Here is a 25,758-nt window from a genome sequence, read left to right as displayed (position 1 = left end):
CTCAATGAATTTGTCAGCAGAAACAAAACAAGTTCCAAAGAAGAAAAACAAACTCAACTGACAAGTGTAAAACAGACAAACTGACAGTATAATATAATCATATGAACCATATAATAATGCATTGTCAGGGTGGCAAAAAAAGGTTAGAATGTAGTAAAACATACACAGACTTCAAAATAACCACATAAGTGATGGTCAGTTTTTGCTAATTGACTTTTTATTACTTGTTTTGCATGTTCTGGACTTATGGCTTTCACTGTAAAGTATTTTCATATTTTGAGTTGAGTGTCTCAGGGCAGATGAATGGCAACACTGTTCTTGTGAAAACGAACCGATTGTCCTGGCAATATGTCCTCTTGTGCTCCCCAAACGTTTCATCGATCAAGACTTTTCTCAAGTTTTTCTGCATTTTCCTGTTGGCATTTTGTCCTGTAGTGTCATTCGTGGAGCGATACCAAAAGCAACCACTGACATTTGTCACAATACTCTTTGTCCTTTTAGCAGACCAAAACTGAGTCTAGAAAGCATCACAGATGAAACAGAATTAGAATATGATTAATACTCAGTGTATTTCCTCATGATTATTCACAGGCGAGCTGCAGCGCATCTTGAATCCATGTGTTACTGAATGCTGGATTAATGTCGTTACAATCTATGTGGAGCTACTTAAGATTGCGAGGAATCTTGAGGAAAGGAACTACAGGGATGGAAGAGACATTTGACAGGTGATAGTGATAAGCAGAATTACAAATCCTTTGCAATGCTACATTTCTAGAAAAGTTATCTATTTTTGGAAAAAGTCTGGTTAAAAAATTCACATATTTTCGCTCAGATAGAGGGAAGCACACATGTGTCATAAGAAAAGCTATATAAAATAAAAATAAAAAACAAAACAAAAACTGGAGAAGTCTCTAAGGCTTTGTGCTTAACAGATATTCCTGCAGAGATGCACACCACAAAAACTGTCATTGTTAGCGGCATATATACACACTACCATTCATACGTTTGGGGTCAGGAACTTATTTTTTGAAAGAAATTAATACTTTTATTCAGCAAGGATGCATTAAATTGATAGAAAGTGGAAGCAAAGACGTTTATATATAAAACACTTCTATTTGAAATAACATGCTGTTCTATTGAATTTTCTCTTCATTAAAGAATCCTTAAAACTTTTACACAAAACTATGAGGCAGCACAACTTTTTTCAACATTGATGATAATATTTAGAAATGTTTCTTAAGCAGCAAATCAGTATATTTGAATAATTTCTGAAGAATCCTGTGAAACTGAAGACTGGAGTAATGATGCTGAAAATTCATCTTTTGCATCAGGAATAAATTAAATCTGAAAACATATTAAAATAGAAAGCAGTTATTTTAAACTGTAATAATATTTCACAATATTACAGTTTTTTCTGTATTTTTAATTAAATAAATGTAGGCTTGGTGAGCATAAGAGATGTCTTTCAAAAACATTAGAAAGTCTTACCGACCCCAAACTTTTGAACGGTTGTGTGTATAACCTCTCGTTTCTTCTCAGTTCATTGGATCCTTCTGCATTACAACCCTGCAATCCGCCATTTATTCATCTAATATTGGTTATTCAACATCTACCAATAATATATAATTATTAATCATAAAGAGTAACCAGTCAGAGTAAAAGTCCATAAACTTAGGGTTGATGAAAAGCAGAATAACTTGAAGCCCTTTCGTATTCGACCCCAGTCTCAGGCTGATGATGTCACAATTCCCTGTCCCAAAATGATGATGTTCTAGTGCAATATCAGCATACTCAGTGGGTCCCGGTGGCCTGATCTACAGGCGGTCTGCATGGAGCTGATGAGGAGGGATCTGGATGAAGGCTGCGCTGGGGGCGCCTCCGATGGATGGGAGGGCTGTGGGGACGGGGGCGTTTGTGGCGGAGGAGGGCCCGGTGGTGCCTGGAGGGTACATGTAGCTCAGGAAGCCTGGCGAGGGGGCGTAGGGATACTGCTCGAAGGCTGAGGCGGCGTACTGAGTGTAGGCAGTGCTGAAGTCTAGGTAAGGGGTCGTGGCGCTGGAGGTGACCTGTGCGGGCAGAAGCACACTGGGCTGCAGGAAGGCCTGAGGGTAAACATACGGCTGGCTTAGTCTGCAAAGACAAACATAGAGAGAGAGAGAGAGTTAATTATTATCTAGGGCTGCAGGATTATTGTAAATAAAAACTGAAATCGCGATATGGCTTAGTGCAATTATCAGATCGCAAAGGCTGCAATTTGGTTAATTAAAGGGTCAGTTCACCCAAAACTGAAAATTAGCCTGTGTTTTACTTACCCTCGAGGCATCCTAGGTGTATCTGAGTTATATTAAATATTGTCCTGGCTATTCCAAGGGTTATCATTGCAGTGGGTGGGTGTTTCTGTTCAACAGTCCACAAGACGTCAAATAAAGTGCGTGCATCCATTATAAAACTTGCCTCACATGGCTCCAGGGGGTGAATGAAGGCCTCCAGTAGCGAATCCATGCGTTTTTGTGAGCGTAGTTAGTGTATTGCAATGATAACCCAATTTTTAATATAACTCAGATTGGATTCATCTGAAAGAAGAAAGTCATATGCACCTAGGATGCCTCGAGGGTGAATAAAACACAAATTTTCATGTTTGGGTGAACTAATCCTTTAAATATATGTGCTGCGTGTTTCAGAGTGAAGCACAGCACTGTGTTGATTTACACACGATCAGCTCATGATTTGGTATTTTCAGTGTCTCAGAGCGGCTCATGCTGCTCCACACAAACTGCATCACTGCGTCTGCTCTGAGTTTGAGTTGCTTTAACGGGAATTTGCGGCCATCGTCTTCATGAACTGATCACTTATCAACAGAAGAGAAGCTTTAGGGGCTCTCTGTGTTTTTTTTCTCATCAAAAGAAAAGTTTGATGGTTTAAGGTTTGAAAATGAATCAAGATATAAATATATTAGTATTGAAATGTTACAGTTGCAATTCGGGTACGACATCCACGGTTCAATACGCGCTCGTGAATTGTGGTTTTCCGGTTTTGCATTAAATGTGTTTTATTACTCTCAGAATTGGCTGTGTGTGTGTGTGCCCGTGAGTTCACGTGCTGAGATGAAGAAACACCTCCCCGCTTATATTTGAAAAAACAACACACGCCGAGCATCTTCCCTTGTAATGACATGCAACGATAAGCCTTTCTAAACCTGTTGTCCAACAAAAGAGAACATTATAACTCCTTTTCACTACACAACATTAGTCGAGTGTTTGAAATAACTTCCTTTTGTGATCTGATGTGGCTTCTTATCACAGAATGAGGTAATATATTTATAGTGTAATAAAGTCTATGTCGATTAGAAATGGCTTACAAATATATTTAATCATTATGAAAATACCCGAGATGGCTTGAAGAACACAGATAAACCATATATTGTTGCAGGCGAGTGTTTATTGTCCTTACATTTCATCACGTTATTTCTTCTTTTTATTCAGTTACAGCGATAGCGATGCCTTTACTCATATTAGGGATTTCCTGGAACGTCATCAGTGTTACTTCTGTGTTACATATGTGGAGTTTTTGCGCGAGGACGTCCTCTAGCGTCCAGTATGAATGAAACACACATTACATGTGTTTATAGCGCTCAATAATTGCCAATCCATCCTATTTTGGGTAAAAATCTATCTCAAAAGAAATGTTAAGCAGACATAATAATCCATGCTTTTTCCAGTGTACAGAGGTTTACACAAGTTTTCTGTTGTTAATTTGTTGCAAAAAACACTCTGATGTGCCAAGCTATCAGAACCGAACCGAAAACCGTGGTTAAAAACTGAGGTACGTATTGAACCGTGGACTAACTGTATTGTTGCATCCCTATTACTTACTGACAATTTAAATATTTGTATCATAGTGAACTTCTACAGAAAGTTTTTTTTTTTAAACCTAGGACTAAGGATTTATATTTCTAAGCTTTTTTCAACAAAACATTTCTTATTACGATCAATGTTGAAAACAGCTTTTCAAGATTCTCTGATGAACTGAAAGTTCAAAAGAACAGTATTTATTTGAAATGGAAATCTTTTGTAACACTATCCCCCGGTTTCACAGACAAGGCTTAATCTAGTCCCAGACTAAAATGTATGTTTGAGCTGTCTCAACTGAAAATATCTTGCTCTGACATATCTTAAAATATGTCAGTTTCACAGTTCTGTGTCAAGATGCACACCTGTAATGTTTTCTTCTAAGGCATTTTTGTAAAAGTTGCTTAAAGATCTTAATTGAACTAAGGTGTAGTCCTTGTGAAACCGGGCCTACGTCTTTACTGTCACGTTTTGATTAATATAATACATCCTTGTAACTTGTTACACCTTACTGACCCAAAATTTTGAACAATGCAACTGTAACACGAATAAACATGGTGTATTATTATAAGTGCAGCTACTAACTGACCTGCTCAATGACCTCATTAATATTTCTTGTGAGTTTCTGTCTGATGATATCATAGCCAACATCACAGCAAACTGAACCACTACAGAGACAGAAAGAGAGACCGGAGGCTGCTACCCACAGCTCAGACCCACGAGCCTCCCTCAAAAACAAAGAGGAACCTAGAGGGGCCGCCGACACTGAGCTCAAAATATTGAAAACACCAAGCTGGCAACATCCTCATACACAGCCGAACACACTCACACATCTGCAGCAGTATACACTTCCCCTCACACACACACAGCTGCAGTGTCACTCGTCTGCCAGTCCCTCGCTGGCGTCCTGGGCTGAAGGATGATTTACAGGGTCTGACAGAGGCTTTGTGGAGTAGGCAAATCAACTGAGTCTGCCGTCCTTACTGACCCTATTCATCTTAGCAAAAACTAATGCAGACAGGGAAACGGAAGGATTGAGAGAGACAAAGAGGAGGAGAGAGAGAAACAGAGACAAGGCAAAATAAAAAAGACCAAAGCTGACAAGGGTGTGAGGACTGACAAAATAGGGCCAACTGATTGCTACAAATTAGTTGGAAATGAGTGTCTTTAGCTCTGTGCTGCCTGCAGACAGCCTTCTAACCCTTAGATAAACTTATTGGGTTGACTTGATTTTAAAAAATAATTAAAATTCACCCTATCTTTTTTGTCTTTTTGTGAAAATGATGCATGTTTTTAAAATGATTTGACCTCACATTCAGATCTGCTTCCAGCCAATCATCCGATGGACAAAACCAAGTCCCCATTTTTATTTTTATTTTTTGATAATCTGTTTCACTCAGATATTCGTCAGTACAGAGGAAAATAACTGGCAAAATCTTCTCGTACTTTGCAACTGTTAAATAAGGAAGAAATCGAAAATGTGGAGTGCTGGCGTAGTAAAGGACTTGATTGAGAACCACTGCTTGCTAATGAAGTTGTAACCTCATTAGTGACTGAGACTACATGTAACTAATCCGGATACATTTGAAAACACATCTTTTTCTCTGCGTATTGGCCTTCTGTCCATACTGATATGGTGAAAACCCAGCTTTTGAAAATGCTTTCCCCAGTGCATACATTTGAAAATGCCGTTTTGTTATTGGAGTGTGGACTGTGAAAACAGGTATTTGAAGGATGATGCATATTTATGACCCTGGACCATAAAACCAGTCATAAGTAGCACAGGGATATTTGTAGTCATAATTATTGATTTTTTTTAAATGCCAAAACTCATTAGGATATTAAGTAAAGATCATGTTCCATGAAGATATTTTGTAAATTTCCTACCGTAAATATATCAAAACTTAATTTTTGATTAGTAATATTCATTGCTAAAAACTTCATTTGGACAACTTTTGATTTGTTTTGCGCCCTCAGATTCCAGATATTAAAATAGTTGGATCTCTGCCAAATATTGGCCAGTCCTAACAAACCACACATCCAGGGAAAGCTTATTCATTTAGATTATGTATAAATCTCAATAAAAAAAAAAATGGACCCTTATGACTGGTTTTGTAGTCCAGGGTCACATTTAGTGTTGTGATGCATTTTGTACAGATAGATATCAATGTTTATACCAGTATTATGTCAGTTGTGTTATTCACTTTTGCACTGTTCCAGCTATATCATCTCAGTGAGTGTAAGAGGTTTTATATATGCGCAAACACGACATGCCCCATAAATAGTGTGAATAATAGGGATGCAATGGTAGGCGTATTTGTACTGAACATTTTCTATACAGGTTTTTTGGTTCGGCACACAAGTATCAAACAAATGCAGTACTGTTTTAATTACTGTATGTGCAGCACATCTGTGTGCGCAAAACTTTTGCCAATGCATCTGAAAATGGACACAAAGTAAAGTTGCTGATACAGGATGTCCTAAACATGAGACATGCTTTATGTTCAGCGTTTCAAATTAACTCAGCATTCTACTACTGTCAGGACCACTATCGTCAAAGATGACTGACAATCTACATACAGTTTGGATTGGCGGTATGGTTCTGTTCTGGGCAAGAACTCCCTGCGCATCCATGCAGCCTAGCATGGATAAGAGCCGGGAGAGCAGTAATAACCCCCCACAACAAAACCATATGCCATACCCCCCAACACAAAATGACAGCGAAAATCTCAAGCCTTAAGCAACAAGCATGTAGCCCTTAAATAACAAAAATGTTGCCAAAACCCACAAATGCCATAGCCACAAGCATGTTGCCCTTAACCAGATGACCTAACGAGTATGCTGCCACTACCTGAAAAGCTTAAGCAACATGTTCTCGCTTGCAACCAAATAGCCTTAGAGCAAGCGTGCTCCCAATAACAACCAAACAGCTTAGGAACAAGCGTGCTCCCAATAACAACCAGTCCGCCTCGGAACAAGTGTGCTCCCAATAACAATCAGACTGCTTAGGAACAAGCATGCTCCCAATAACAACCAGTCCGCCTCGGAACAAGTGTGCTCCCAATAACAATCAGACAGCTTAGGAACAAGCATGCTCCCAATAACAACCAAACAGCTTAGGAACAAGCATGCTCCCAATAACAACCAGACAGCTTAGGAACAAGCATGCTCCCAATAACAACCAAACAGCTTAGGAACAAGCGTGCTCCCAATAACAACCAGTCCGCCTAGGAACAAGCGTGCTCCCAATAACAACCAGACAGCTTAGGAGCAAGCATGCGCCCAATAACGACCAAACAACTTAGGAACAAGCATGCTCCCAATAAAACCAGATAGTTTAGGAACAAGCGTGCTCCCAATAACAACCAGATAGTTTAGGAACAAGCGTGCTCCCAATAACAACCAGACCGCTTAGGAACAAGCATGCTCCCAATAACAACCAGACAGCTTAAGAACAAACATGTTCCCAATAACAACCAGATAGCTTAGGAACAAGCGTGCTCCCAATAACAACCAGATAGTTTAGGAACAAGCGTGCTCCCAATAACAACCAGACCGCTTAGGAACAAGCGTGCTCCCAATAACAACCAGATAGTTTAGGAACAAGCGTGCTCCCAATAACAACCAGACCGCTTAGGAACAAGCATGCTCCCAATAACAACCAGACAGCTTAAGAACAAACATGTTCCCAATAACAACCAGATAGCTTAGGAACAAGCGTGCTCCCAAAAACAACCAGATAGCTTAGGAACAAGCATGCTCCCAATAACAACCAGATAGCTTAGGAACAAGCGTGCTCCCAATAACAACCAGACAGCTTAGGAACAAGCGTGCTCCCAATAACAACCAGATAGCTTAGGAACAAGCGTGCTCCCAATAACAACCAGACAGCTTAGGAACAAGCGTGCTCCCAATAAAAACCAGATAGCTTAGGAACAAGCATGCTCCCAATAACGACCAAACAGCTTAGGAACAAGCGTGCTCCCAATAAAACCAGATAGCTTAGGAACAAGCGTGCTCCCAATAACAACCAGTCCGCCAAGGAACAAGCGTGCTCCCAATAACGACCAAACAGCTTAGGAACAAGCATGCTCCCAAAAACAAGCAGACAGCTTAGGAACAAGCGTGCTCCCAATAACAACCAAACAGCTTAGTAACAAGCGTGCTCACAATAATAACCAAACAGCTTAGTAACAAGCGTGCTCCCAATAATAACCAGATAGTTTAGGAACAAGCGTGCTCCCAATAACAACCAGACTGCTTAGGAACAAGCGTGCTCCCAATAACAACTAGACCGCTTAAGAACAAGCATGCTCCCAAAAACAAGCAGACAGCTTAGGAACAAGCGTGCTCCCAATAACAACCAGACTGCTTAGGAACAAGCGTGCTCCCAATAACAACCAAACAGCTTAGTAACAAGCGTGCTCCCAATAATAACCAAACAGCTTAGTAACAAGCGTGCTCCCAATAATAACCAGATAGTTTAGGAACAAGCGTGCTCCCAATAACAACCAAACAGCTTAGTAACAAGCATGCTCCCAATAATAACCAGACTGCTTAGGAACAAGCGTGCTCCCAATAATAACCAGATAGTTTAGGAACAAGCGTGCTCCCAATAACAACCAAACAGCTTAGTAACAAGCGTGCTCCCAATAATAACCAGATAGTTTAGGAACAAGCGTGCTCCCAATAATAACCAAACAGCTTAGTAACAAGCGTGCTCCCAATAATAACCAGATAGCTTAGGAACAAGCGTGCTCCCAATAACAACCAGATAGCTTAGGAACAAGCATGGTCTCAACAACCAGAATTAAGGCATATTGTCATTATGATCACATAAGCTTAGCACGAGCACTTCACTGAAAACAACTAAAGTCTAAGCAATACAGATAGCCTTAGCAAGCATGTTGCCAATAATCTAAGAGCATTAAAAAGGAACTTAGCTTAGCTTCCTGAAGACCTTCAGAGATCAATGGAGAACAAAACATATAGCCAGCTGGGACGTGGATGCTTGATCTCTTATCCTTCATGTGGGGAATGAAGATCTGACTCGTTCTTAGTCAGTCACATAACTAATGGAGTCCATATCAATAATATAAAAATGCGTGAAGCAATGCTAACTTCCGAATTAGGCATCAATACGCGAAAACTTGCACTTTCCCCACTGTCCCTTACTTATGGTTCGCCAGAGCGATCTTTCCCGGCGTAATGCACGTTACAACACCTGTGCGGGGCAGTGCCTATTATATCAAGTGAATAATGATGAGAAATATAATCAGCTTTGCCCTTTGTGGTAATACTGTTTTAGAATTTTTTGGGAAGTCGTTAATCCCTGAATGTGTGAGAAAGTCAAACACAAACTTAACCCCACTGCGAAAGCACACGGTCAAGTTACACTTGAATGAATCGAGGTGAAATCCATAAGGGGAAGGAATCCTCTCGCTAAATCCCCGATTGCACAATTCCTAGGTCAGATGCGAGTGTTCTTTAATTCTGCCATTAATTACTCACCCTCATGTCGTTCCAAACCTGTAAGACCTTCGTTCACCTTCAGAACACAAATTAAGATATTTTTGATGAAATCCGCGAGCTTTCTGACCCTCCATAGACAGCAAGGGAACTACCACGTTCCACGATGTCCTTACTACGTTTCTGGGCCTTGAATGTGTCAGTTGTGTTGCTGTCTATGGAGGGTCAGAGAGCTCTCGGATTTCATCAAAAATATCTTAATTTGTGTTCTGAAGGTGAACGAAGGTCTTATGGGTTTGGATCGACATGAGGGTGAGTAATTAATGACAGAATTAAATTTTTTGGGTGAACTATCACTTGAAAGGCATGTGAATGTTTCCATTTTGGAAAACGTCTCTTCTTGACATTCAGTAAGAACATTTGCGTCAAACAGATGGAGCGACTGACTAAAATATAATTTTTGCTAAAATATCTTGCATTCAAAAGTGTATACATCATTAGAGAAAGTTAATATATTTGGTTAAAGATTACAATGGCAAAAGAACAAACGTAAAAAGTAAAGTTTCATTACGTTTGTTCTTTTGCTATAATTCAAATGTTTTTGTCCTGCACTTGAGCCCTAATTTGGGTTTGTGGGAACTTTTTTTCACTTTGGCTTTAAAGATTACAATGGCAAATGAAACTGAAAACAAGTAATGATGTGCATGGATAAATCATTTATAATAGACACTAAAGAATTCAATTTTAAGAATTGTCCATTTTGATTTCATTGTAACTTTAAATGCTGTGTCTGCAGACACATCTCACTAGGTTTTGCAGCGTATGTGTTTTTATCAGTGTTAAAAACACAATATCTGTGATATTTTAGTATGTTTGAGTGTTTATCTGTAATTTATTTAGGTGGTTCTGTTGATGTGGGGATGCAGGAAGCCTTTTCTTCTGTGCATGAGAAATGAAGAGATGCGGAAGGGAGAGCAAATTATGACGACAAAGAGGAAGGACGAATTAGGTCGTGCCGTCATGCCCAGAGCAGAATATCACTTTTAGCAGCCCCAGCTGTTGGGTGTGGGGCAGAGACAGAGAGACAGAGGGGTTTTTAAAGGTCTTATCTTACCAGGAAAACACAGAAAAAAAAAATCACTAAATTACTGATGAATTAGTGAAGGGGGCAATTTGGGAGAGGGCCACCCTTGTCACGTCACTCTAACTAAATGTAGCGCTGCTAAAATAAGAGCTTGTGTGACACAGCTGTCTGAAATGAATATGCATAACCCTAAAAATCTAACAAATGTGCAAAAAATAAATATTTTTTTCTTTCTAAGAAATTACTTTTATTCAGCATTGTATGCCAGTTTCTGCCACTGAATAAAACAAGGTAATTGTGACTTTTTATCTCACAATTCTGACTTGTTTCTCACAATTGCATGTTTATATTACACCATTCTTAGAAAAATAAAATCTGTATTTTTTTTATCCAATGGCGTAAATAGGCTTCCATAGCAATGAATTGATCAAAAGTGATTGGGTAATTATATGGTTAGAAAAAGATTTTTATTTCTAATAAATGTTGTTATTTTAAGCTTTTTATTCACCAGAAAATCCAAATTGTTCAACACTGATAATAAGAAATTTTCTTGAGCAGCCAATCAGCCTATAAGAATGATTTCTGAAGGATCGTGTGACACTGAAGACTAGAGTAATGATGCTGAAAATTCAGCTTTGATCACAGAAATAAATTACATTTTAAAATATATTCAAAATGAAAACAGTTATTTTAAATTGTAATAATATTTTACAGTATTGCTGTTTTTGTGATCAAATAAATGCAGCCTTGGAGAGCAAAAGAGACTACTTTCAAAAACATTTCTCTTTCTTTTCTTGCTTTTTTGTATGAATACATGTGATGAAATATTAATAATACTAGATTATCAACAATATCACATGGCTGCACGCTGGTAGAGTGGTGTGAATGTCGCCACCAAGTGCTAAAGGTCAGATGTCAGTGAACATATATTCGGCTCGAGGCACGACAAGCTGACAGTGTGGACAAGCTCAAGTAGTTTGATCCTCATTGTGCTGTTTCAGCAGGCAGACCTCCTGGCAAACACCCAACCCCCAACCACAGGGGGTTTGTTAGCGGCACCCTCCGCTCCCGTAATCCCAATCTCCAATGTCCAATTTGCTGAACTTGTTTGTTTTTTGAATACTGTGCAGAATAATATATATATATATATATATATATATATATATATATATATATATATATATATATATATATATATATATATATATATATATAAATAAACACATACATACATTTAAATTAGGTATCTCTATAACAATATGTCTTTATAAATCAATTTAATGTGTCCTTTCAGAATAAAAATATTAATTTATTTAAAAGACTCTTACTGACCCCAGACTTTTGTACAGTAGTGTATTCATTATTGTTACTGTTATTATTGTTAATAATAATAAAAACAATGTTCTAACATTTTTTGCACCTCTTTTTATCCAATGGAAGTTGTCAAGCTCAAAACAGCACCAAAAAAGTACCATAAAAGTCATAACAATCATAAATTTAGCCCAAATTACTAATAATATTTCACAATATTACTATTTTACTGTATTTTAACTATTTTACTTTGTTGAGCATAAGCCCAAACAGTAGTGTATATTATTATTAACTGACAATTAAAATGGAGCATCTTCAAGAAATGATGCATCTTAGACCATAAATACAAGATTATATTTTCCGTAGAAATTTGTCATGCCCCAAAAAGGTTTTTAAAGAATCTTAAATAATAACAATCATAAATGTAGCAGTTATGACTTAAGACCTACCTTTGTGTAGAAAAAACAACGGGTTTGGTATAACACGAGGGCGAGTGAACAATGATATATTTATAATGAACTTTTTCTTTGAAATATATGATATGATTCAGATGTTGGTGAGTATGTGTGGGTGGGATAGGGAACAAGAAAGATGTGTGTAGAGAGAGAAAGAGAGAGACGAAGGTTTGTTTTGCATAACACCTGGCTGGTTAGCAGACTTGAGGCAGGTGGTGACCTAACTGACAGACAAACAGGTTAAACAGGATAGGGAAGAGAGACAGAGAGTCGAGAAAGTAAAAGAAAGAGAAACGCTGTCAGAAAGATACCAAGAGGGAAACACAGAAAGAGGAAGAGAGTAAAAAGAGAGAAACTGAGACCGAGTAACAGTATGAGAATTTGGGAAGGAGGCAGAGAGATGAAAATAAACCGCAGACGCTACTGTAAACACATGACAACAAATACTGAGGAAGAGCTGCACTAACGTTCACGCTCGTGTCCTCAGATCTGAGTGAGACGAGCAGAGACGGGATGTGTGAGAGGAAGAAGCCTCTCACACAAAAAAAGAAGACAGTTTTGGTCTAAATGAAACTGCAGTTCTGACAGGACTGTTTCTGAGGGGTCGTGCTAGGATTTCATGATATTCCCTCACCCCTGAGATTAGCAGAATGAGAAGAGATGCTTACCCATACTGCCTCTGGATCAGGGCTGGATGAACCTGCTGTACTCCAGTCGAGTATCCTGTGACGACAAGAGCAAAACAAGAGATTGAAATCTGCTTCTGAGAGTTAAAGAGACGGTTCACCCAGAAATGAGTTTTATTTCATCCCAAACCTATATGACTGACTTTATTTTGTGGAGCCCAAAAGAAGAATTTTTTAAAAAATGTGTTGTGAAAAGTCTTGTTTTGGATGCCATCTGCTTTTTTAGTACAACTACAATTCATATGTCAAGCTTTCCTCAAGCTGACACAAATTGCCACTTATATATATATATTTTTTTGTCCTTTTTGGATTTTGAAAGTTCACTATGAACTGTCGTACAGAAAATCATAATATTTTGGGGGGGTGAGCTATGACCCAGATTTAAAATTAAATTTCAACTCATCCTCCAGTTTGTAAAACAAACAAATATTATTTGAATATGGAAGTTTGTAATGGAAGATTAAGGGTCAAGACATTGCAAGGCATGTTAAAATACACACGATTTGGAAAATATAGCCACAAAACCTAATTATTATACGTGTTGTCATGAAACTATTCCATCCGTTCAAAATCTGACCACATAAAACCCAAGGACAGAACACAAAGGGGTTGTTATAAACAACATAACCGGAAATTCATCTGCCTGAAACAGTTCCACTACTAAAAGCATGATTCATTGAGCTTTATAGCAAAATGAACAAATTTTACATGGAAAAATGGATATTATCACAATATTAATATTAATACACCAAGGCAAATGTATCAGCATTAATTACTGGCATTGGCCGATTAGATTTTCGGTTTGGTCAAGTGTCAGAAACAGGACATTTATTTAGACATCCATGAGAACGTCTATTACAAATCTATTAAATTAAATATGTTTATTAAAATTAATAAATTATTGGACGGAAATGAAAAACAAAGTACGCTATGTGTTTGAAAAAGGATTACAAGTTTTTTTTTTATCAAGTTCAAATTTTTTCATATTGAACCATTTTCAAATTATTCATTAAATATTATGTAAAATATACAAATTTCATTGCAGCATGTTTTTTTTTAAATCTTTAAAATACATTTTCTGATTAATTACATTTTTATTTAAGAGTCCGTGTACATTAATCAACATTTATGATTGTAAATGCACCAACAGCTCATTTTCATTGGTGGTCCCTTGGCCTGATGTTATTGGCTATTGGCCACTGGCTAACCTGCTTCCTAAGATCAGTCATCAAAAAATTCAAATCGGTTGACCATTAATAAGTACAAATATACAAGCTGCACATTTCTGCTTTTAAACCCTGTCGAAAGTTTTGCCACATAGACTCCTATTTTAAGTCCAGTACTGTACATGTGCTTTTTGTTTGTTACAAACTAAGGGATGAGTCAATGCTGTCGACAGAGCTTCATTTAACATTTTAAACCCAGAACACCCTTTAAGACTTCTTGGCAATAAATGAAGGTTTATGGTTGTTAAGCAGCAGAAATTGAATGGAACAGATGACAAACGCTGCATAATTATTTGAATATCATCTCTGGACATTTGCTCTCTAACTGAGTCATTCATTCTCCAGTTTTCTGCTTGCCCTGTGTTTGATATTCATGATGCACATTTGTAATTCTGTGTCCTCCACAACCACACACTCTTTAGGTTTTAATTGGCACTCATTCTCTCCATTCACCCAATATGCACTTTTGTTTTTTTCTCTTTCCTCTCGTCCTGTCTGTACGATCACTCATGTGAAAAACTCCAGGCTGTCTGTTCTGCAGCGTAACAGTGTACCTGCCCGGACACAGATCAGAAAAATCTCTCGCCTGGATGCCCATTCAACACACACACACACACACACACACACACACACACACACACACACACACACACGCCTCTTCTGCAGTACTGCAGTATTTGCATAAGCACACTTTACCCTTTACACAAACCTTATGGTGAACATAATTCAACTTGTCTTTTTCTATGACTATCCTTTCTTCTCTCAGTTTTATGTTCATTATACATCGGGCAGTGACGTAACATTCATTTGTGTATGGTGGAGCAGTGTTATTCAAATACAGAAAATGACTGAGCATGTTTTTAATTTATGACTTCAATTTAAGTTAGAATTTTTTTTATCAAAAACGTAGAGGTGGTTCAAATATTTTAATAAATAATAATACAAATAATATATTAATAACCTGGAATTACTGGTATTAATAGCCTGAAATTATTGTGGAAAAGGCTTTGGGACCAGTATAGCTTGGCATAATTTGTAAATATAAATATAGTTTTTTAATTATTATTATAATTTGCAAAAATATTTATCTGCAAATCATTGTATAATGAATATCTGTTAACTAAAACTATTAGCTATTATTTAATAACTATTAATACTTTTATTTTAATTCTATTTTATTTAAACTGAAATAAAATATAAATATATATATATATATATATATATATATATATATATATATAAACAAACCAATTTAACTTAAAAAAATAGTCTTTATAATAAATTATATAACTGAAAATAGTCATTATAAAAATAATTTAACTAACTGAACTAATAACTAACTGAAATAAATCATTTGAAATACTAGAAATGACTACAACTAAAACAGGGATAGAAATAATATATTACTAATAATATATAGATTAATCGGCCGATAACTTTCTGAAGAGAGAACTACCTGGTAGCTCCCCAAGAAAACGGTAAGACTTAAGTTCTTATCCTTCGTTCTTAATCTAGCCTTGTATTTCTTTGGTTAATATGATGCTACTTTTGGAAAAAGAATGCGAGTAACTTTTTTAACTGTATAGTTAACGAGTCTTCAACGAGCTCTAGTTTAGGCTAACGTTGCATATAAGCACGGGTACCAAAACCTCGTAACGATCCGAGCGGCTAAATTATTATTGTAGCCTGCATTGTATCGATAAGCTCCGACGTTATCAATTCTGTTTCTGTACTGGAGAATTTCTCTCCCTCTGAGGCTGCGTGTGAGACGGAGACACTCATAGTCTGCAGCCATGCGGTGTTCACACACAACTTCAGCTAACGATGGCACATGAGCGCACACAGTTCAGCTTTGCTAATTTGACAATAATACAGCCTGTTCATTATCATAATAAAATACAGTCAGTCAAAAACATGGGAAAAAACACACTGCTCAGTTTAAACGTGTAGATATCTGTGCGTTATCACTGTACCCGTGATGTTATGCAAAACATTTTACGTGGATATTGGAACGCGAGTGAAGTACATAAATAATATTTTGTCATTCAAATACATCGCGAATACAGAAACATTTGATTTTGTGTCGAATGAGAGACCCAACGTTGGTTTCAGTTTCGTTTTAGCCTAAATTAATTCGTTTTGGCTTGTCGTTTATAGCTAGCTTCTTATATTTTTAATTCTTGTTCTTTTCTAAATACTGTTAATTGAAAGAATTTGTTGTGGAGTGAGGGGAACTAAAATAGCCTAGCTATGTTTACAGTGTTTATTATAATGTTTGTAAACATTTTGCGTCGGCATTAGGCCTATTTCTGAACTAAATAATAAAATGCTTATATTTAAGACTTATACGCAACGTTTTTTTCTCTCTCTCTCTCTCTCTCTCCATGCAACACACCTTTTGAAATATTTTGATAAATTACTGAAAAAAAAAGACTTTTAAACCCGTTTAACTGATTATATTAATCGATCAAAATTCTTACGGTCGGTTAGCGGTTAACTGGTTAATATGAACATCCCTGTGAAAGCAGTGGTGAGTTTCCAAAGAACTGTGACACGCTGTCACGTGGATTATGGAGCTCTCATCTCCGCGCTGTCAATATGTTTGAAATTACATTTTTAATTCTCATAAGCATACAACATTAGTGAATATTACAAAAGACAAGCAAATATGGAATTTAACCCAATAAAAAAAAGTTTAAATAATGTGTATAAAACAGAAGGCAACCAATTGCATTCAGCGAAACGCTTTATTGCATTCCTTGAATGGGCAGTCTTCATTGAAACTCATTCAACCTCCTACAGGGAGAGAAAGATTGCAGAAAGACTAAAAACTTAAAATAATGACAAGTAGCATCTGGTTATGGTCGCTATTAAGGTGTTTCTCACATGATCTAACTGCAATTACAGTATAATGGTCTATTATCTAACGATAAACATAAAGTAATGTGTTGAAATGTGAAAAGAATTGTGTAATTTCTTCTACATTCTGGAGAGTTTGCTTGAGAACTCTTTTATTATAGCAGTGTCTGTCAGTGTTACGAACCCCTGTTTAAGTTAGACGAGAAGGGGAACGCAACATAAAGGTGGACACGTGAAACCAAAATGTGTTCAGGTGTTAAATAGACTTAGTTACTGTGTCTAGGCATTACTGTTGCTTATGTGAGTTTACACATTTTTGTTTTTGTTGACTGTTATTGATCACTTGAGCAATTTGTTTTACTTTAAAATGATAATTAGAGTTTAGAGTCTGAACAAGTGTTCAAGTGAAGTTCAGGTGTTGTATAGTTTTGTTCACTTCAGACCAAAAATTAAGAAATGCTGCTGGGTGCTACTGTGTAACACTACTCTTGTTTATTTTATTTATTATATTATGTAAGTTTTTGTGCACAAAAAAAAATATTTTTTTCCTAGATTTTTGATTACCTGTTGTGTATTTATTATTTAATGTATACATTATTTTTTAATTTAAATTATACAAGAGTAACATGTAAGCCTGAAAAAAAACACACAAAAAACCCCAGTAAATCGAGGCGTGAGTCAACGATGGCTACAACGGCAGAGGAGAGAGAGAGAGAGCGACATGTTTGGACGAGAACAAGAGTCGGGGCCAAAATATCCACTTTTCCTGAGTGAATATGGTGTGTTAGGACAGGTGTACATGCTTTAGGTTCCCTCCACATTACCTTCCTCTTTCTGACATATCAGCCACAAAACACACACACAGAAATGCAATGTTGGAGGTCGAACGGACAGACAGACGTGCTGACTGAACATATATCACTTTCTGCCAATGCATTCACACACATGGCAGTAAATTCTTGACAGGCTTAACCCGTTAAAATAAGTGTGATAGTGTGTGTGTGGCAGCCAGAGAGAGTTGTGTGTTACACAAAATTATTATGATGCAGAGAGCATGATATGATGAAAACATACATTATTTTTTGCCAGTATGAATCATCCGAGGCGAAAGTGTCAACAAGAAAAAGCTGCAACAATTGCTTTTCCATATATGGCCAAAACAGCTTTAGAATTCTTAAAGGGGAAGTGTATAATTTATTCATCACAACAGAATTGAATGAACAGAATGAATCACTTTCAAAACACTGCTGTGCTTGTTTACATCCCCACCAGCCTGACACAGCAACATTATCTGAGTTTGGGACAGACTTATTTGTTTGACAGACCAATGGCAGATGGGGGAATGGTGAGAAAACCTGTTTGAAAACTCATTATTAAAAGTCATTATTTTTGCATTTCTGTACTTAAATTACACACTTCGCCTTTGAAAGTGACAGAACAATAGATAACTATAGGATTTAAAAGATAAGTACCCTATTTTGAGTAAGTGTAAAGCTTGTGTCTGGTATTTACCTGTCAGTGGGCTGCGTGGTTTGGCCCCGAGGTACGCCAGGTTGACATTAGCTTTGCGTCCATCAATAATAGGGTTTTGATCTTTACAAGCTCTCTCAGCTGCACTTTTATCTATCATAGTGACCTGAAGAAGAAAGAGACAAATGAAATACAGACACATTATGAACAAGTGTGATTTTTGTGGCCATTTGTTGAGCCATTTCATAAAACTTTTCTCACTTTTTGGGGATGCATGATATTATTGGACCGATATCGGAATCGGCCGATAATGGCTTTAAATGTACATATCGGCATCGGTCCGATATGAAAGATTATGCTGATATGTCTTGCCGATAAGAGGGATACATTAACTTACATGTGCTCAGGGTGTGCTAGTGATTAGATCACGTCAACCGTGTGGATCATTCTTGAAGCTAAGTTTTGCCTGAATGGTGATTAGATTCACTGCTTGGGAACGCTGCATTTAAACTGAGAACGCAAGTACAGAATGACGCCTTCGGTGTATGATAGAGTAAACAGTAATAGCACATGCAGCCTCCCCCGGGTGCCCGCTCAGTAACGAGTTTTAATTCCGTAGGGGGCACTGCTGGCCTACTTTTAATAAATTGAAAGTAAAATACAAAAAATAACATTTAAACTGTTTCTGATTAAATAAAGCAGTAATTGATGTCATAAAATCATGAGTATGTTTTAGTTTAAAGGTCAGAAGCTATAGCTTACATGAATAATAAAACTAAAAAAATCACAAACATGACACTTGTAAATTAAATAATTTTATATATACTGATTCATTCATTCATTTTTTTTTTAAAACAAATTATGAGCTCTAAAAGATTTTCAGAATTTTTACAACTCTTTTGCTTTAGACATCTACAAATGTTAAATCTTAAAATAAAATGTTGAGGTCACTACTGCATCTTTCTGAAAAAAAATGATATATAGATTATTTATAGTTATCTTCAAAGCTTCAATGCACTGACATTATAAAAGAACTTCATTATTGTTTATTTAATTCTAACAAACAAGTTCTTGTTAAAAACTAACCAAAATTAAAAATAATTTGCTTATAATTTCCACACAGGAGAGACTTGGTGTTGTTTCCAAACAAAAGGAAATATATCGGTATCGGCATCAGCGATTGGCCAAAAAGAGTTGAAAAATATTGGGATATCGGCAAAATCCAATATCGTGCATCCCTATACTTTTTGCATTATTTTTTATAATTCTATATGACTATAATAAGCATAGGGGGCATTTACATGGTTATTTTCAAATGAAATCTGAAAACCGTTGCATTTTGGCTTTTCATTTCCACAACAACAGTGTTTTGGGAGCCTGAAAATGCAAACTTCAAGTTCAAAAACTTTCAAAGTGCATGTTTTTGAAAACAATACCATTATCTTCTCAGTGTGAATTTGTGAAAACAGTTATGTCATGAAAAGTGTATTATGTGTTCAGTCTAGTGCTGTCAAACGATTAATCGCATCCAAAATAAAAGTTTTTGTTGACATAATATGTTGTGTAATTTATTATGTACATATAAATACACACATGCATGCATATATTTAAGACAAATATGTTATGTTTATATTTTAAATATATTTATATATAATATAAATTATATGAATATACATATATACATGTAAATATTTTCAAAATGTATACTGTATGTGTGTGTATTTATATATACATAATAAATGTACACAGTACACACACACATGTATTATGTAAACAAAAACTTTTGGATGCAATTAATTGTTTGACAGCACAAGTTAAGACTATAGGTATGTGCACAGACGCATAGTCGCCACCTACTGGCCTGGCATGAAAATACAGCATTTTTAGTCATTTTCTCAGATTTGTGTAAATGGGGATCGTTTTGGCAACATTGTCGTCTGTATGCACAACTTTTTAAAAAGAAGTCAAAACTTTTCCGTTTTTAGTACAATTGCTGACGTGTAAATGTACACTCCACTGTGCCTTTAAGAAACACCTCCTTCACATGTAAAATCAGTAACAGCACATAGTGATTGTCATGTCTGTAATGTTTAGTAAAACTCTTCTACCTGAATGTAACAAATTCATATTTGACAGCTTTTGAGATTTAGGGTTATCTCAATTGCTCTATATATACCGGTGTTGTGCAGTGGGGAGGCGAATTCCTGAATTTTTTATTTTTTTTAATCAAATGTAAATTTATTTAAATAAACATTAAATAAACATTGGTTACACTATCATATATGTTTTATATATTGTTATAAAAAAAAAAAAATTCTAAATATAGTTTTCTATTTGTTCTCTGTAAATATTGGTCACAGACCATGTTTTCATGCTATTTTAAGTCTCATTTTAATGTAACAAAGTGGTTATATCTAAGTGTGTGAGATGTTTACATTCTTTTAAAAATTTGTCTTCCTATTAACACCATCATATTGTTCATTCAGACTGATTTGCGAATGCGCACAAACACAAGAGGAAGGATTTACTGCATGAACCAATCACAGCCGAACAAGTCATATTGCGATGGAGGTGTTGCCTCCTCTCACATGACTTTCCCTCATTCATTCTCAATTACCCCCCACCAAACTCACCACATGCTTTAGTGGGTCTGTTAAAACTTAATGGTCTCAGGGGAGGCAAGAGAGTACTGACTCTCGCTGTATCTTTACCTGCTGGTGTCCCTGTTGGACAAAGTTTCTTCAGAAAAATTAGTGATTTATACACTTTCTAATGTTCTATTTTGTAATACTTAGTTTTATTTTTGTACAACAAATGTTTTTTTTTTTCTCATCCAGTATTTTGAGGAGACACTTCCTCCCTTGCCTCCTCAAAGGAAACGCCCAATATATATATATATATATATATATATATATATATATATATATATATATATATATATAGTTGTCTAATAAACCTAAACTTGTCTAATAAAAATGCATTTATTTCTTATTTTACTTATTTGCAACGGAAAAATAATAACAGTTTATTTTTCATTCCAATCTTCATGTTCACTTTGCCATTTCTCCCCAAATTTACAAACCCACTCAAATTAATTCAGCTCATGGATATTACACACTGACAAATATTATGTCATTCTTAAGTTGTAAGAATAAAAATAAACTATTTGCAATGATTTCATAAAACTGTAATAATAAACTGAGACATGATTTACCAGTATTTTGCACAATGCAGTTCCTCTTATCAGCTGATCAATTTATACAGTTGATGTTGCCAGAAATGAGTCTTTTTAACCCATTTAAGTTGGGTTTCATCTTAAAACTAATCTAACAAATACAAGCATGGCATTAATACCATGCCGGTTTGCTTAAGTAGAAGGGGTTTATGGTTATTTCTGTGAAGCGGTTAAGCAGCCTCAACTGCTGACTTGTTTTCACAGCTCGGCTCTCTGTGACAAATGCTATTCTAGTGCGCTGCAATATTAGGTTTGAGCTGCTCATGACTACACACACACACAAATGCCCCACCCTGTGGAGACCCAGTGGCAGCTGTGTTCCCCAGGGCTGGTGGAACGAGAAAGACAGCCAGAGCAGTAGCGGAGTGAGCGGTTAGGAGGAGAATTCATGGGATCTGGTTTCTGTCAGGTAAACACCAGAGTGTACGCTTCGTTTCTGTAGTGCCCTTGTGTGGAGAGTGTCTCAGACTGAACATGAACAAAACAAGCACACACACACACACCATGTTATTATCTCAGTAGTCACAAAACCAGGCTAGTAAATGAGGCGACAAGCCTCAGTGAACGTGTTGGGAAAACATTAGGGTTGTGTTGTAATCTTCTGGGAACTCTTCTGGTAACCCTCCCTCTTTTTCTTATTCCAGAATTCAGCTATTAAGACGAGGCCTCCCACAGAGGGAGTGTATCAGCCAGGATATTAAAGACTATCATTTACGACAAAACCCTCTTGTACGGTTTCTTTTAGTTCCTTCTGCCCCCCAGGACCCCCCACCGCCTCCTTCGGTTTATCTAATGTGCATGTTTACACCTTGGCAGATGACATACCAAAAAAAAAGCAAAAAAAAAAAAAAAGCATGAAGTGAAACTGTGCGGTCTTTATCTGTGCTTTCCAACTGCTTTTGAAGGCAAACCACGATACAGTTCTGTACCAGTGAACACAGACGCTAGGCGAGAAAAAGATATCTATATGAGCGAAACTCAAAAAACCTGTCAACACGTGTAGATCATATTCATCCCAAAACAAAAAATGTAAAAATATATTTGAATTTAGAACCATTAACACGTAATGAAGCCTGTTTCCGCCACAGAATGAAAAAAAGAAGGTATTTGCCACTTTTATCTCTCAATTTAGACTTTTTTCTTACAATTTTGAGACAATTCAAAATTGCGAGTATAAACTTGTAAATTCGTAGTTTTTCTTGCAGTCATTATATTATCTCACAATTATTTTTTTCCCCACCATAGAATAAAAAATATAAAGTAATGCAACTTTTTATCCCACAATTTCGATTTTTCTTATCAGAATTGCAAGAAAAAGAGTCAAAGTTCTGATATACCTTATTATTTTTTATTCCACAGTAGAAACTAGCTATGTATAATTATATAATTCTAGATTTAAAAAATAAAATAAAATAAACATCCCTGTAGACTTTAAAGCTGATTTACAGTAAATTAATAAATTACAGTACTTATTCCGTAATATACGGTGTGATTTGTTATGTGCCAAGGTGTTCTTTTTAATGCATATATATCAAAGTACCATGATATTACTGTTTGATAACATCACTTTACCATGTTATCACACGATAGCCGATGCAAAGAGGTCCAGTGAAAGCAAAATAATGAAAATACAGGGAAAGCCACTCATTTGATATTATAAACGCAGTCAGATGTGTTTGGCTGAACACTCATAGGGCCGTTCCTCCGGGCCCCTCATAACCTCCTTATTAAATGAGCAGAGGTTGGCCTTGCAGCATATCACAGCAGATAAACCCTTGGACCGAACCACACAATGCTTAAAAGAAGTATTTAAAAGAGGCCACTTCACAGAAATCTGAGACCCTGCTTTCAAACTTCATCCAAGAAGCTAAGAAGATAATTGATGACATGCTTTTTTAGAAATAATCCACTTATGGTCCCATATGTGACTCTCAACAACACACTTGTGGAGCAATGCGATGCAAGACCATATTGTGCTTCTGAAAAGCTCGCAATATCTAAGGATTACATTTAAGATCCTTCAGCACTCAATCGGACTAGGTGGAAAAATATTTAGGCCTATTAAACAGGCTCATAGTAAGCATACAGATCATCAATTGTGACTAGCATAGCTTTAAGGCAAATTAAAGGATTTTCTACTGTACATCTACTGGCTTTTGTTCTTCACAACTGTAACAAAGACGGCACGCGACGACTGCATTGTTACCTGCAGACCGCACGCGCGATTCATTCAAGTGAAGTTCGACACACTTCTGCGAATCGATTCTTTTGAACAGTTTGCTTCAAAGAAAATTTTATTTTTTTATATATCAACATGGTCCCTAGTTATAATATTAAAACCAGCTCTATTTTGTATGCGTGTTACTAAAAAGATATCATACTATAAAATTCGAGAACAAACATCTTTGTAACATTTCTGCTATTCAAGTTAGAATATGAGCTCAGCTCACTTGCATATCTTTAGCTCGGTTCAGTGAGTCAGTTGACCGGAGAACGATCCGACTCACTGCCGATTCGAACACCGCGCTCATGTCCACAACAGATATCGCGTTTGTTATTCTTTTGTACGTGTTTTCAAAACTTCTGTGATAGAGACAAACACGTCCGATTTACTACTTAAACGTTGCGCAAAGGACTTAGGTGTAAAAACCATCAAAAACAAAGTAACGGTATTGTTCTTCGCCTATAGAGATGTATATGAAAACAATTAACGCACGGTATGTTTTACTCACAAAGCCGTATCCTCTGGATTTGCCCGTCTGCCGGTCCGTTATCACCACGGCTTCATCGATGTCGCCGAAAGTCTCGAAGTGTTTCCGCAGCGACGCGTCCGTGGTGTGATACGGCAAACCTCCGACGAAGATCTTGGTGAAAGTCGTGTCTTTCTGAATACTGGGATACATCGTTTCCAACGTCCCATTCACGAACTGGTGTAAAAGCATCGGGACGCCAAATTCAGTGCAATGTAGATACGAAACGCGCGCGTTATAAATACATATAAATAAACATAAATAACGACCGACTCTTAAGCTACTCTACAGTGGTTGCGAAGGCAGCGAGGTAGATGGTGCTTTGGCTCTCCGTCACTAGTCCATGATCCGAGAAGCAGTGTCTGCAGGTGACTGACTCTCTCTCAGCTACAGCAGCTCGACACCTTCCTGCCTCCACATCCAATGCACCCCTCCTATCTGTGACGCTCACCCTTCCTCTGCCTCCTCACCTCGTCTCCAAACTGCACCTGTCTTTGTTCTGGGACTCCGAGGAAACTCTGGCTTTGAGGCTTGCGTATGCTTTTGATGGCAGACTACTGCATTAGTATTTATTTTTGCAGCTACCAACAGATTTATCCATTGAAACATGACCCATAGTCTATGTAAGCCACTCCTTTATGAAAATTAACCATGGTTTTATTATAGTAAACGTGTGATTATGTTTGTTTGGTGTACTGATAACTATTTGTATAACCACCAATTTGTGGTTACCTTGATTTAACTGTAGTAACCGTGGTATTTTGGTTTTATTTGTAGTGTAGGTTAATTTTCGTCAAATAGGTGTCGAATTATGTGTATTTAAATAGCTGATGTCAGTATCACTTTGAAAACCTGGAATTCAAAGTCTGTTTCTTGAATCGTGAAATTAATATAAATTATTATTGGAACGAATCATTTTTCAGATTTAGATTACAAGTATATTTTTTACTCGAGCACGATTTTGTTGATTTTAACATTTGTACTTTTGTAGCATTTCCACTGATTGTTTGTGTTTTGCGTATAAAAGCTTGGAAATTAAATGAATATTTAACAAATATTTACCAAAAAAAGTCTATTTGAAAAGCAAATATGCAATTATTCATGGAAAAGCTCGTTTGTGCTCAAAAAATATTTAGGCTGAAATGTAAGATTTATGTAATTTGAATTAATTATAAAATTTCCATTATTTTAAACAGTTTTAACACAATCTGATAAACTAAATGCATATTTGTCAGGCAAAAATAAATAGGGTCACATTTCTGCACTTGGCATCATTTATTATTAACTATTTGCATCTATTTGATTTTATTTAAATAATAAAACAAATGCATTTATTCAAATGGCTTGAACCAGCGTAAATTTGTT

General features: G+C 36.6%; 1 protein-coding gene across 1 annotated transcript; it reads right to left on the bottom strand.

The window, feature by feature from the left end:
• Positions 1-70: 70 nt before the first annotated feature.
• LOC306860143 (RNA-binding protein 38-like) lies at positions 71-24,975 on the bottom strand. Its single transcript, XM_079401692.1, has 4 exons — positions 24,376-24,975; positions 18,451-18,574; positions 12,836-12,890; positions 71-2,130 (listed from the first exon to the last, which is right to left on the bottom strand). The coding sequence occupies exons 1-4, from the start codon at positions 24,583-24,585 to the stop codon at positions 1,815-1,817; spliced, it is 705 nt and encodes a 234-aa protein (XP_079257818.1). The 5' UTR covers positions 24,586-24,975; the 3' UTR covers positions 71-1,814.
• Positions 24,976-25,758: the final 783 nt, after the last annotated feature.

This window comes from Barbus barbus, assembly GCF_936440315.1.
Source record: "Barbus barbus genome assembly, chromosome: 41".
Lineage (NCBI taxonomy): Eukaryota > Metazoa > Chordata > Actinopteri > Cypriniformes > Cyprinidae > Barbus > Barbus barbus.
This window is presented reverse-complemented; position numbering and strand designations above follow the sequence as displayed.

Coding starts and splice junctions, on each gene's coding strand:
- LOC306860143 (XM_079401692.1), bottom strand. CDS start 24,585: ATGCTTTTACACCAGTTCGTGAATGGGACGTTGGAAACGATGTATCCC. Junction 18,575..24,375: donor AATCCAGAGGATACGGCTTT/GTGAGTAAAACA, acceptor TTTCTTCTTCAG/GTCACTATGATAGATAAAAG. Junction 12,891..18,450: donor ACCACGCAGCCCACTGACAG/GTAAATACCAGA, acceptor TTGTCGTCACAG/GATACTCGACTGGAGTACAG.